At 53.4% G+C, this 13491-nt stretch overlaps 1 protein-coding gene across 4 annotated transcripts; it reads left to right on the top strand.

The window, feature by feature from the left end:
- Positions 1 to 327: 327 nt before the first annotated feature.
- On the top strand, positions 328 to 7562 carry SLC35C1 (solute carrier family 35 member C1). 4 transcript variants are annotated; one of them, XM_081241133.1, is made up of 3 exons: positions 328 to 385; positions 2033 to 2559; positions 5799 to 7562. In XM_081241133.1, exons 1-3 carry the CDS (start codon positions 354 to 356, stop codon positions 6356 to 6358), a joined length of 1119 nt encoding a protein of 372 aa, XP_081097259.1. In that variant the 5' UTR covers positions 328 to 353; the 3' UTR covers positions 6359 to 7562. The 4 variants fall into 4 exon arrangements, with proteins under 4 accessions (XP_081097259.1, XP_081097261.1, XP_081097262.1 ...); XM_081241135.1 differs by having other exon boundaries at positions 361 to 385; positions 1838 to 2559; XM_081241136.1 differs by lacking the exon at positions 328 to 385 and adding an exon at positions 577 to 676.
- Positions 7563 to 13491: the final 5929 nt, after the last annotated feature.

Consider the following 13491-nt stretch of genomic DNA (forward strand, 5'->3'; position numbering starts at 1 on the left):
AATTGAATGGTATTTGACATCCTACACACAAATAGTCGTCTCTACTTTCAGCCATATCAGCTAGGGTTTTGAGCAAGGACGTTGAGACCCACTGGTGTGGTCCAGACCCCTAGTTCTAATGACGATAACTCCGGAGAACCGAGCTACCCAACGTTGGTGCTAGAGCGGGTACCAGGAAGAAGTCGGTCCTCCCGGCTGTCTGGTGAGTGACGGCCCAGGCCGGTGACCATTTCCTAGGTCCCGTCCCTGGGAGGGGGAGGGGGCCCCTCCACTAACTGCTGGCAGGAAGAATCCGGCTGTTTCCCGAACACACTTCTGGAAGCACAGACAGGGTGCGCGGCAGCGGGCCACGAATGCAGCCGGGTACTGGGACATGCAGGCCGCGGTAACTGGAGCAGGGGATCCTGGGCGGTATACCCGGGTCTGGGGTGGCTTTGGAAAGAGAAGGGGGCCTGCTCCCACGACCGGTGGGATAACTCGGGGCCAAGGTCAGGCTGCGGCCCGTGTCGCCCCGCCGCCACCCCGGGTCCACGTGGGGAGCAGGCCGGCGAGGCTGGCGTGGCGCCCACGCCCGGAGCTGGGAGCAGGAAGTAGTCTCCCGCGGGCGCGGCCCTGGGCGCGGCGCTGCAGGTGCGGCTCAATGTGGCGCGGGCCGGCGGCAGGTGCAGAGGAGGGGGTAAGAGCGGGGTCGCCTTCGCGGCCAGGGAACGCCAGCCCCGGGGTCGGAGCCTGCGGCTGAGCCCGGCCTGGAAAGGGTGTTTGGGGAGGGGCTGCTGACTTGAGGCTCGGATCCAGCCACCGGGAGGGTCTCGAATCGGGGGTGGGGTGGGGTGGGGTGTGGTGGGGGCGCTGCTGGGGGTCTCCGGCTCGGGAGAGGGATGGGGGCGGTGAAAGTAGGGGGAAGGAGGAGACTGCAACAAGGTTTTTGAAGTGTGAGCGGGACTAGGTAGAGGGACGCGGGGTTAGGTTGGGGGGCGGGGGTTCTCTAGACGCCGGGGAACGCGGGGTGGTCCCAAGGCTCTGGGGACGCAGTCCTGCCCGGGGATGAGGGGCAACGTGGACCTGCAGATGAGCCGAGTCGAGGGGCGTTAAGCCTCTAGAGGATGTGGAGCAGGGGCGGAGGAGGGGGACTGGGGGGAGGAAGGGAGCCGAGGCTCTAGCACCCACAGGCACCTCCCGCGGCTACCGAGATCTAACACCAGCACCACCATCTGCGGGCAGGGAGCGCACAAGGGCTGCCAGGGACCCGACGCGAGCCTGACTCCGAAGGCCATTTCTCTGAGGCTGTGGCTTTAAGGGAGACGCTGGGCTTGCGGGCTCTTTAAGGAGGCGGTTGGGGGCGTGTCAGGAAATGAGTCCTGGGCCCGCCTCGCCGGCGGGAGCGGCCTCGGAAGTCCGGAGGCTGCTGGGCGGAGCGAGGACCGGCACCTGGGAAGACTGCGCGCTTTGGGCTTGTACCGGCCCAGCTTCCTCCCGGTCCAAAGCACCTGGGCCCTGAGCGCCTCTGACCTCGCCTGCACCCTCTTTCCAAACCCCCCGCACGCTCTCCTTTCAGCTCCTTGCATGCCTCCCCCTCTCACCCTGCAAACCTTTCTCTCCCATAGCAGCCCATGCCTGTCTCTCTCAGCACCTCTTCCCCACGCTGTCCCCCGCCCTTTTCTAACACCTCAGCCCTGCATTTCTCCCCTTTTTCCTTACATATCTCTCCCCCGCCACCCCCCTTCCTGCGAATCCAACTTGCTAGGTCCCAGCCCCTTCTCCCCTGACCTGTCATCTCTGTCCAACCTTAGCCCGTCCCTCACCTCTTCCCTGTGTCTTGTCTCATGAACCCCCTCAGGGTGGCAGCAGGTTGCGGGACTCACCCCAGAGCAGAACCTCTCCATCCAGGAGAAGGGTGGGAGGCCTCCAGGCCACCCGCCATGTGACAGTTGAGGACTTCAGCTTGCAGAAAGCAGAAGTGAGCTCACTGCTCCGTACTCCAGGAAATCAGTCTGGCTGTAGGGTGACCCAGCTCCTCTGCTACCATGAACAGGGCTTCTCTGAAGCGGTCGAAGATCCTGCACATGGCACTGATGGGGACTTCCGACCCCTCCGGAGAGGCAGAGGCCAGCCACGAGAAGCCCTTTGTGCTGCGGGCACTGCAGATTGCTCTGGTAGTCTCTCTCTACTGGGTCACGTCCATCTCCATGGTGTTCCTTAACAAGTACCTACTGGATAGCCCCTCCCTACGGCTGGACACCCCCATCTTCGTCACCTTCTACCAGTGCCTGGTGACCGCGCTGCTGTGCAAGGGCCTCAGCTCACTGGCCACCTGCTGCCCTGGTACCATGAACTTCCCCACCCTGCGCCTGGACCTCAGGGTGGCCCGAAGCATCCTGCCCCTGTCGGTGGTCTTCATCGGCATGATCACCTTCAATAACCTCTGCCTCAAGTATGTGGGTGTGGCCTTCTACAACGTGGGGCGCTCACTCACCACCGTCTTCAATGTGCTGCTCTCCTACCTGCTGCTCAAGCAAACGACCTCCTTCTATGCCCTGCTCACCTGCAGCAGCATCATTGGTGAGTGGCCAGCCAGGGCCACGGGGAATGGCTGTGGGGGGTGGGGGAAGATGGGGGCCAAAACCCTAAAGAATAACCCTGTCAACCACCTTTGACTTTATCTGTCCCAGCTCCCTTGTCGTGACAGTCATATGAGGAAGAGCCTGGGGTCCAGAGAAAGCAAGTAACTTTCTGGAGGTCACCTAGCAAGTTAGGGGCCCAATCAGGGCCCTTCTGACAAGATGGGATTCTAATCTACATTTCACAGAGGGAAAACCAAGGCACAGAGAGGCTAAGTAATTTGTCAAAGATCACTCAGCTAAGTGGCAGAGGTGGGACCTGATCTCAAGCAATCTGGCTCCTTACCCTTGACCACTATACTCTCTTGCTTCTCAAGACTTCAAGTGTCCTGACTCCCCATCCAGTGCTCTTTCTAGAGGACATGGCATCTTGTAATAAATATATCATCACCGTCTGACCTTGCAGGCTTACAATAATGCCTGAGTCAGTGGCAAGAGATATGCTTTGAGATAACTTAGCCGTCTTCCCAGACTTGACCCTCAGAAAATAAAAATTCATGATGGGGACATTGTGCTCATCATTCGCATACAGCATCTCCTATGTTCCCCAGAGGTCCCCTGGGTGGTATCACCCTGATCAACTCTACACACACAAGGAAACGGACACCCAGAGAGGTTAAGTCACTTACCCAGAGCCCCACAGCTAGGCAGTAGCCATGCTGGGATGCAAACTCAGATTGGCCGGACCCCCAGGCCTGTGTTTCTAACCACTCTGCTCTGTTCTTGTCCCCTAGAGGTTAGAACTGCACTATCCAGTTCAGCAGCCACTGACCACATGTGTCTATTGCAATTCAAATTCAGTGAAATTTTTAAAATTCAGTTATTCGGTTGCAGGTGTTGTTACCTGATTCTGTAGCCACCTTTCAAGTGCTTAGTCGCCACGTGTAGCCAGTGGCTACTGTATTGGACAGCACAGATGACAGAACAGTTCCATCATCACAAAATGTTTTATTGCAGCCCATTAGGTAAGAGCACCCCCAGCTTCCCACCCCCTCAGAGCCCTCCTGGGGCTCAGTCATCCAGGAATGGGATCTTTCTTTGAACCTGTTCAGGTTCTTCCTGCTGCTGCAAATTTCATCTTGGTTGACCTACATATTCTCAGTTGGTGTCTCAGAGTCTCAGGCTGAGTTGCACTGGTTGCCGGGGAGAGGCCCATCCCAGGCCACCTGTCCTAGAAAATGTTCCCCTCACTGAGCCACTTCGGGACCTAGGGCTGCCCAGTCTAGGTCCAAGGTGGGAGAGGGAACAGGGCAGAGGTGGGAGTGGCGGGGGGGAGCTGCTAAGACTCCTGGCAGATCGGGCTCGCTGCTCCCACTTCCTCCCCAAGGGAGCTGGTATGGGCTCCCAGGCCTCACTTAGCCAAATGCCCCAGGGATCTCCACTTCAGCCCTGCTGACCCTATAAGGGGTGGAGTGGGAGGGACCTCCTGGTTGGCAGATTTGCATGCCGACCAGTGAAGTCATTAGGGAAACTAGGCCCAAGTCCCGAAAAGTAATCAAAGTAGCAGATGGTGAGATAGCTTCTGGGAAAGTGCATTCGCTGGCCAGCCTGATGGGGCAGGCGCCCTGGAGGCTGGTGCTCTCTGCTGGCCCAGCACCTGGCTTCCTCTCCGCAGTGTTTCCCCTTCCTTCCTTCCTCTTCAAGGGGGAAGATGGGTCTCAGGTGACTCTCCAGGCCTCCTGGGATTGAGACACAAAAGGTGCTGTGGAAACCCTGGTGGGGAGTGGGGAGGGAGGAATCTAAGCAGGCATTCCAGAGAAAGTACTAGATGGGTATAAGGAAGGAGTGAGGAGAGAATGTTCTAGTCAGTAGAAAAAACATGTGCATTTCTGCATGGCTGGGCCAGAGCAAGATGCACCCATGAGGCTGCCCAAGTTAAGTGAGTCTGGACTATTTCCTGAGGGCAGTGGGAGGCACAGAGGGGCTTTAAGCCAGGACAGGACCTGAGCAGATCTGTACTGTAGGAAGATCATTCTGTTTGCAAGGCAGAGAGTAGATTGATTGGAGTGGGAGGGTCAAGAATGTGACCCAGATCTCTACAGCTGAAGGAAATGGGAGCTCAGAGAAGTTAAGTAAACTGTCCCCAGGCCACCCAGCCTCTAAATAGCAGAGCCTGATCAGAGCCCAAATCTCTCTGGCACCAAAACCACGTCACGGGTTGCTGTGGCGGGAGATACAACATGTGTAAGATTCAGCCCCTGCCTTCTGGGAAGGTGGGGTCTAGCTAAAGAGACTGTACTGTCCCCACGGGCAGGTGTCTAGCAGCCCAGGGCAGGCAAGGGTCTTGAAGGAAAGCACAACAGGAGGAGGCCCAGGAAGAGGTTTGGGTGCTGGGGATATCAGGAAACACTTCACCCCTGGAGAGACTGGCTTTGACCCTGAAGAATGAGTGGAATCTCCCAGGAAGGAGGAGGGTGTTTCTGGTGCAGTAGATGATCAAGGACACTGAGCTCTGGTGTGAGAAGCAGGGAGATGAGAGGGGACTTGGGGTGATCATGACACAGAAACACAGATCGTGGCAAGGGCGTGGGAAGCCCAGCATGCCAGGCTGAAACTCCTTGCAGACGTGAGGGGCAGTGGGGTGCCATGGAGGCTCTGTGAGCAGGAAATGTCACAACATGAGAGTCTCAGAAAGAGTGCCTATCCCCAAAGACCTCAGGCCACAAGTGCTTCTAACCATTGTAGGCTCCCATTTTACAGACCAGGAAGCCGAGGCTCCGAGACCTTAAGTCGCTTTCCTAAGGTCACCTTAACCACTAAGTGCTGTATCTGTGCTCATCCTTCAGAGCTCATTTCAAATGTTGCTTTCCATGTGCCCCAGGCCAGCACAGTCGCCCAGTTATGGGCTCTCACAGCACCCTGTACTGTTTTATGGACCTCATTACAATTGTAATTAAAGAAGTAATTGGGAAATTACTTCTTTAATCGTTTTAATGTCTCTCTCCTCTGCCAGAATGTGAGCTCCGTAAGGAAGGGTTCATGTCCTGGGCTCCTTCCCCAGCCCTGCGTGGTGCTTAGCGTGTAGTGGAGCCTTTGCACACGTTTCTTGCAGGAAGAGCAGGGAGGATGGGATGACGTGGACAGCGTTACGCCGTCTGTGAACTTTGGTGGCAAAATTCTCTGTCCTTCCTCCTCCCCACGCTCATCCCCCTCGCCCTTCTCCTCCTCTCCCTACTGTAGGTGGCTTCTGGCTTGGTGTGGACCAGGAGGGCGCGGAGGGTACCCTGTCTTGGACGGGCACCCTTTTCGGCGTGCTCGCCAGCCTCTGTGTCTCACTCAACGCCATCTACACCAAGAAGGTGCTCCCGGCGGTGGACGGCAGCATCTGGCGTCTTACCTTCTACAACAACGTCAACGCTTGCGTCCTCTTTCTGCCCCTGCTCCTGCTGCTGGGGGAGCTCCCGGCCCTCTACAACTTCCCCCAGCTGGGCAGCGCCCACTTCTGGGGCATGATGACGCTGGGTGGACTGTTTGGCTTCGCCATCGGCTATGTAACAGGACTGCAGATCAAGTTCACCAGTCCCCTGACCCACAACGTGTCCGGCACAGCCAAAGCCTGTGCCCAGACGGTGCTGGCCGTCCTCTACTACGAGGAGACGAAGAGCTTCCTCTGGTGGATGAGCAACATGATGGTGCTGGGAGGCTCCTCCGCCTATACCTGGGTCAGGGGCTGGGAGATGAAAAGGATTCAGGAGGAGCCCCGCCCCAAGGAGGACGAGAAGAGTAACGTGGAAGTGTGAGCTTCTCCGGAGACCCTGCAATGGCCCGGCCCAGCCCAGGGAGAGTGCCCATGAATGAAGTGAAGGTGCCTCTCTGGACCCAGAGACAGTGGCCTTACAGACCTGATGGGAATCTGGTGGTTGAAATGGAACCGGTGTTTCCAAGTGATGTCAGAATGTTGCCAAACCTGTCTCGACCCCCTTTCCTATTTCTGGGTTTTTGTCCTCCCCTAGGGAGGAGGGACCCCCATGGGAAGAGCCAGGTGGGTTCTCTGGAAGAGCACCAGCTCTCTGGGGGTAGGAGAGGGACAGCACCCCTTCCTGTCCCCCTGCCAGGGCCTCCTACCTCCACATGACCTTTGGGGTTGGGGACAGGCCACAACCTTTAAGGGACAGTATTGGCAAAGCCATTACGTCTTCACTTGGACTCAGGGGAGATGGGGGTGTGACCCCACCACAGGCTTAGGATCTGGGAAACCTCACACCTCTGTGCCCCGGGGCAGGCAGCATACCTTTGGCCCACCCCAAACCAGCCTTCTTTTGGAGGAAAGTGTAGGCTGGGCTGAGGGAGGAAATGAACAAACATTCTCTCTTCTCTGCATTGAGACCCGCAGCCCCCGCCCGTGCAAGGGGGTGAAGGATCCGCGGTACCGAGCCTGGCCCGGGCCCCTGCTCATTAACACCCTCCCGCAGTCGCTAAGACCGGTTTTGCCCGCCTCACTCCCCTGCCCCTGAGGGGCAGCTGCCACCTGGCACAAACAACTACCAGGCTCAGGTAACTGCCCCCCAGAAGTGGAGGCAGGGAGCCACTTTGGCTTCTCCCAACTCTGCCTGTGCAGGGCATGCTGATGGAGCCAGGGTCAGCTCAGAGCCATCCACCTAAGCTGTGCTGGGCCCCCCAAGATCCAGGTCCCTGCAGGGCAGGTGTTGTAACCTGATCTTGATGAAGGTGTTAAGCTAACAATTACAAACTTCCCTGAGTTTGGGGCCGAAAGAATCTTCCCTTCCCCTCACCACACCCTCCGGGCCTGAGGGTGGCTTTCACAACTCCTGTCCCTTCTGTTGGGTGTTTTGTTCCACCAGGTGGAACAAAACTGCTCGGGGTAACTCCTGATGTTTTCAGCACCTGTAACGAAAGGCTGGGGAGAGTGGGGCTTCTCACGACTACTCTCTTCCAGTCCCCGCACAATCCCAGGTGGTTTCTAATAAAGTTGGTGGGGCCTGATGCCCTGAATTGTATGTGATTTAATTAAAAATCAGAGTAAGATCCTGTGTGTGTACAGCAAGAAGGGACAGGCAGGGTCTGGCTGGGATTGATGAACAAAGGCTCATCCCTGCCATCGCCAAGCCTGGGTTCTAGCAGGACAGCCCTTCTAAGAATCTGTTCTCCCTCCAGGCAAGGGGTTGATCCAAATACCAAGACTCCTTCCAGACCTCAGGTTTCGTACTGGTGCTTGTTGCCATTTACTGGGCACTTGCTGGAGGCAAGACACTGCCGAGTCCTCTATTCCATCATTCATCTCCACAACCTTCCCACGTGACTTGAGGTGAGCACCATCGCTGATCCCCCATTTTACAGATGAGGACACTGAGGCTCAAGGAGGAGCACAGGAAGGAAGAGGCAGCAGTAGGATTCAGACGGAGGTCTCTGCCTTCAGAGCACAGGTATCCAGCATTTTCTGAGCATCTACTACGTGCCAGGCACTGTGGTAGAACATACTGGTATGAAGACCCAAATCTGCTTCAAGGGTCTCGAATATAAACACACATCAAGGTCCCCATAACAGATGGAGTATTACCCTGAGGTCTCAGAAGATGGAGAGACCAAGTCTTCACAAGGGCCAAGATGTTGGAACTGAATATTACTGGGCAAGTAGGGGGCTCCAGAAGCAAGGGTAGACTGGCCCAGGAAACAAGGTAAAGCTGAGGAAAGAGCACATGGGGGGTGGTGAGAGGATTTTTTTGCGGGGGGAGGTTGAATAGAAAAGGACGGTGGGCCATGGCTTGAACAGCCTTGAGTGCAGTGGTCAATCTGGACTTGATTCTAAACGATTTTAAAACCATCACCAGGTCCCTTAAACAGAGAAGGGACATAATCGTTTCTGCACCCTTTGTATGATCAGAAAATTGAGATAACATTCTTAATGTTAGTTGCACTTTCTTGAACAAGATTCAAGAAAAACCTAAATCGTTTGAAAAAAATTCAGGCAGCCTTAACTCCCAGGACACAACTGAACAGCCTACTGTGCAAGACCCCCACACAGAAAAGCACAAAGATGTGCAGTGTATGTGGATGGGTTTGAATCCACACACGGCAGAAGACCCCAGTTCTGATGCAGATGAAGCCCAGGGAACAGCCAGAGGCTGCCTTCCAGCATCCCAGCCTCTCAGCCTCTCCCACAGTCAGCACCGTCGCCCCCAGCTCATCTCTATGGTATTTAAAGGAGCCAAGACGGCCTCCAGGAATGTTTCCCCTGCAAGCAGCAGAAGAGGTGCTCCTTCCCCTGCAAACCCACTGTTCCCCTTCTCTCTTGTCCCTTTTTTTTTTTTTAACAAATTGTCTTTTCTTTGTGACATACAAATACAACCAATGGAGAAAGAGATCACTTTCTCCCTTTGATTCCAGTGATAACAAGTTGCTAAAGTAAAAATGTATCTATCAAGAAGGAGTTTCTCTTCAAAGTTTCCTCTAAAATAAAAAGCCAGGAAGGGTTAAAAAGAACCATATAAACGTCATTTACACATCTGACATCAACAAAGATAACCTGAAATAGGGTGGATACATACAACCAAAAAAAAAAAAAAAAAAAAAAACTCAGAAAATATATTTTAACTTGCCCCAAAAAACAAACAATAAAAAAAACCTGGTACAAAAGACAGGGATGTGGAAGTCAGCCTGCCCAGCAAAAAAAATTGGTGGGTGAAGATGGAGAATTTAGGAACAGTGAGCTGGGCCAACACTGCCACACACCTCTGCTTCAGAATGCATCACTCTTCACTTCTGTTTTTGAAGAGCACTTGACCAGGAGTCAGGAGACCTGGGTTCCACTTCTTAGAAGCTAGGGAGCCTCAGGCAGGTCCCCTAACCTTTCCAGGCCTCACTTTTCCTATCTGAGATATGGGGATAATCCTTGTCCATCCTGCCACACAAAATGATTGTGAATTAATGCTCAGCATCATTCTGGAAATACAGTGAGCTATTGTTCTTACCAACATCAACAAACAACAATCTTTTGGAGTATTAACTATGCATCAGGCACTAGGGAGACACACAGTGGACAAGACACTCAAAACAAGTAAACAAATAAATACAGCATGTTGAGGACAATGAAGAAAACAAAAAAGCCAAAATGGAGAATATCAGAGGGGACCCTTCTCTAGACAAAAGAATCAGAGAAGGCCTCTCTCTGAGCACATTTAACCTCAGACCCAAATAATGGGAAGCAGCCAGCCATAGGAAGAGCTAAAGAAAGGGCATCCCCCCAGGCAGAGGTTACAGCCCATGCAAAGGCCCTGAGGAAGGAAGAGTTGGGTGTGGTCCAGAACCAGAGACAAGTCCAGGCAGGTAGGAGCAGAGTTGGGGGAACCAGCTATTCCCAGGGGACAAAAATCCCAGGAATAAGGACTTCTCTGGTGGCACAGTGGTTAAGAATCTGCCTGCCAATGCAGGGGACGCGGGTTCGATCCCTGGTCTGGGAAGATCCCACATGCCACGGAGCAACTAAACCTGTGCACCACAACTACTGAGCCTGCACTCTAGAGCCCGCGAACCACAACTACTGAGCCCACGTGCCACAACTACTGAAACCCGCGTGCCTAGAGCCCGTGGTCCGCAACAAGAGAAGCCACCACAATGAGAAGCCCACGCACCACAACGAAGAGTAGCCCCCGCTCGCCACAGCTAAAGAAAGCCTGCGTGCAGCAACAAAGACCCAATGCAGCCAAAAATAAAAATAAATAAATTTGTATTAAAAAAAATCCCAGGAATAGGAAAGGCGGAAGAGACAGACTTGGCAACTTTCTGACATGACTTGGAAACACTGGCTCCTTTTGGTTCCACTCACCATGGGGTGGAAAGAGAGGAGGTCAGAGACCAAGTTCCAGCCGGGGAGCACCCTGCTGACCACAGCAAAGAGGTTAGATTTATTCTCAGTGCCTGGTGAAGCCACTGGGAGTGCCATGACTGGTTTATAGCTTAAAAAGTTCCCTCTAGCTGCTGTGAGGAGAATGAATTAGATAAATCACTTAACCTCTCTGATCCTTTTCCTCATATGAAAGAAAAGAAAGTTGTTCTAATTAAGAGATAATATGTTGATTTAAGGAGTCAACATACATGAAATTTAGTTACTAGATGAGAAAACTGAGGCCCCAGAGGGTCAAATGACTAGTCCGGGACACCAATGACAAAACAGGGTGTGGTACTCAGCCCTGCTGGCCCCCCTGTCTGATTTGCTTCCCACAGCTGCCTCACCAGATGCAGCCCTCGCCCAGACCATCCCCCCACCCCCAAACCTTGGCTCCTGTGAAAGGGCTAAATTTAGGACCTGAAACCAGCTGAAATGGGACAGCAGAGCCTGCTGCACTGAAACACCTGGTCCACGTGTGCTGGGAGCTTAGGTGAAGGAAGGCTATGGGTGGCGTGGGGCAGGGAGGGGTGGTTAGTAGCGTGGGGACGACAGCAGGATGTCCGGCACCTGTTGAGCACAGGTGGGGAATTTGTAACATGAGAGCTGGGAATGAGTTGGGAAATCAGAGTCCAGCCCCAGATTCCACAGACAAGCCTGAGGCTCAGAATGCATGACAGGCTTGCCCAAGGCCGCAGTGTGATGGAACCCAGACCCCTCCTCCCAGGCCAGTGCCCTTTCTACTAAGCATCATCATCATCATCATTTTTAGAAATAATAATAATCACCATGATTATTATTATTACTAGCAATTGTTAGATACTCACCACATGCCAGGTGCTATTCTAAGCACTTGACCCGGGTACTATTAACATCCCCCTTTCACAGATGAGGTGAGGGAACCAAGACACAGAGAAATTGGCAACGTGACCCAAATCACAGAGCTAGGTTCCCTCTTGCACAGTGAGACTGAATATACAAACGGACATTGGCCAAACCATATATGACAATAGAACTCTGACCCACAGCTTCGGCAGCAATCAGCTCTGGAACCCAAACCAATATCTCCACAGACGTGAGCCCAGGACAGTCAGGATCTGGGGAATGACTGCCTGTTTCCCTATTTTGACCCACACCCCCTACTTCCAACTAAGGACCAACCAGTCACATAAGGCGCCCTGCCCCCTTGTAGTTAGCCCACCTCCAGCTTCCCCATCAGCTTAACAGCCTCCTGAAGCCTTCCCTTTTCTCACTATAAAGCTTTCCCATTCCTCTGCCTGCCTTCAAATCTTTGCCACATTCCAAGTGATGGTGGCTGACTCCCCTGCTATAGCAAGCTCCAAATAAATAGCCTGTTTGTTCTCATTTGGGTGATCTTTGTTTATTTCTACAACTCCCACTCCCCATCAGCTTTCTATCCAGGTACAGGCTGGCTTGGGAGGAGGAAATAGTCTCCGGTGAGCCCCAGCCAGGTGGAAGGAGCCTGTGGTGTGAGAGTAGGGCTCGTTGGGGGTGCCTGCATTTCTACCAGTCCTGCACTCTGGCTTCCAGGCTGCTCTGTAGCCCCAGAAGTCTTATATGATTTTCTATCCAGCTAGCGAGCCTCTCTCTGCTTCCTCCCCAGGTCACTATGCACAGGGTCCCTGCCTTACCTCATTTTTCATTCCCCTGGTCCTTAGTGAGTGCCCGCTATATGCAGGGCCTGAGCTAGTCTCTTTACATCTTCATCTCGGGTAAACCTAAACCCCCTTTAATAACCCTGATTTAAAGCAGGATCACTTTGCACTGAATCTCAGATAGAAAGAAATGACTTAAAACAGTAAAATCAATTCAACCACGACCCCAGTGAACCAGTGGATCCTGAAGCCAACTCAATCTATCCAACAAAACTTGGGCTCTAGAACAGCATCATGGTCATGGAGCTGAACCCGAACCCAAACCATATCTCATTGATCTCAGCTTTCAACTCCTGTGAAACCTGGTGGGATGGGGTCAACAGAGACAAACACAGACCTCTAGCTCTGTCCTGGGACCAAGAGCTCATATTCACTTGAGTTGGGCTCTGTGGGAAGGTGAGGGGGCATAAAAAGAACATGAAGGTTCTCACCTTCTCCAGAGACCAGGCAAGTAACAGGCAAGGGGAGAGGCCAGGGTGTGAGTCAACAGGGATTAGTGGAGCCTATAGCAAACTGGGGGTCAGTGAACCCAGCAAAAGGCCCCAAATTCCTAATTTCCAAAACTAGTTTGCCCCTCTGGCCACCAGTTTTCAACTTCTAGGCAATTGGACCTAAGTTGGAATCCCAGCTCTGCCATGTGCTGGCTGGGCATCTCTGCGTGAGTCAGATAACATTTCTGCAGACTCAGTTTCCTGGCCACTTCCTAGCTGTGTGGCCATAGGCTAATGACTTGATGTCTCTGAGCCTCAGTTGCCTGATATGTAGAGAGAGGATGATGATAGTTCCTACACCAGAGGGCAGTGCAGTGACTGGATGAGATAATGCGTGTTGTGCGCTTAGCACGCTGTCTGCTACATAAACAGCAGCTATGATTATTAGATGGAAGCTCACGGCAGAAAAAATGGTAGGACTTTGTCCCCTCTGCCACACGGGCCCTGTGGATTCAGCTCTGAGACCTGCCCAGAGCAGTCTTCCAGCCCACTGGGTGGGAAGGATCTGCCCTGGCAGGAGCTGGAGACGCCAGGGCTCTGTTGCTGCATCCATCCCTGCCGCCTTTATCTGCCTTCTCTGCTCCCTCCCTCCTGCTGCAATCACAGGGGAGGTGAACACTTATTTATCACGGGAGTGAACTTCTGATATAAAGACAGCAATGGGGACCACCAGTAACACAAATGAGGAAGGTGAGCTGGATGGGAGCTGTGGTGAAATGGACAGTTTCAAACGGAGGAGACACGACTGAGTTCTTTCATCTTTTGCCACTTGGGCCTATATTGCTAGAACTTCTACTTTTGCAGGAGAAGCTGGAAATCTGAATCTTTAAGTGCGATCTCCTGATTTCTTTTAAACAGTGACT

This window comes from Mesoplodon bidens, assembly GCF_964165515.1.
Source record: "Mesoplodon bidens genome assembly, chromosome: 7".
Lineage (NCBI taxonomy): Eukaryota > Metazoa > Chordata > Mammalia > Artiodactyla > Ziphiidae > Mesoplodon > Mesoplodon bidens.

Bases quoted from the DNA above. Each gene is read 5' to 3' on its own strand.
- SLC35C1 (XM_081241133.1), top strand. From the start codon at position 354: ATGCAGCCGGGTACTGGGACATGCAGGCCGCG. The intron at 386-2,032 runs GTAACTGGAGCA...TACCATGAACAG, and splicing joins ACTGGGACATGCAGGCCGCG to GGCTTCTCTGAAGCGGTCGA. The intron at 2,560-5,798 runs GTGAGTGGCCAG...TCCCTACTGTAG, and splicing joins CACCTGCAGCAGCATCATTG to GTGGCTTCTGGCTTGGTGTG.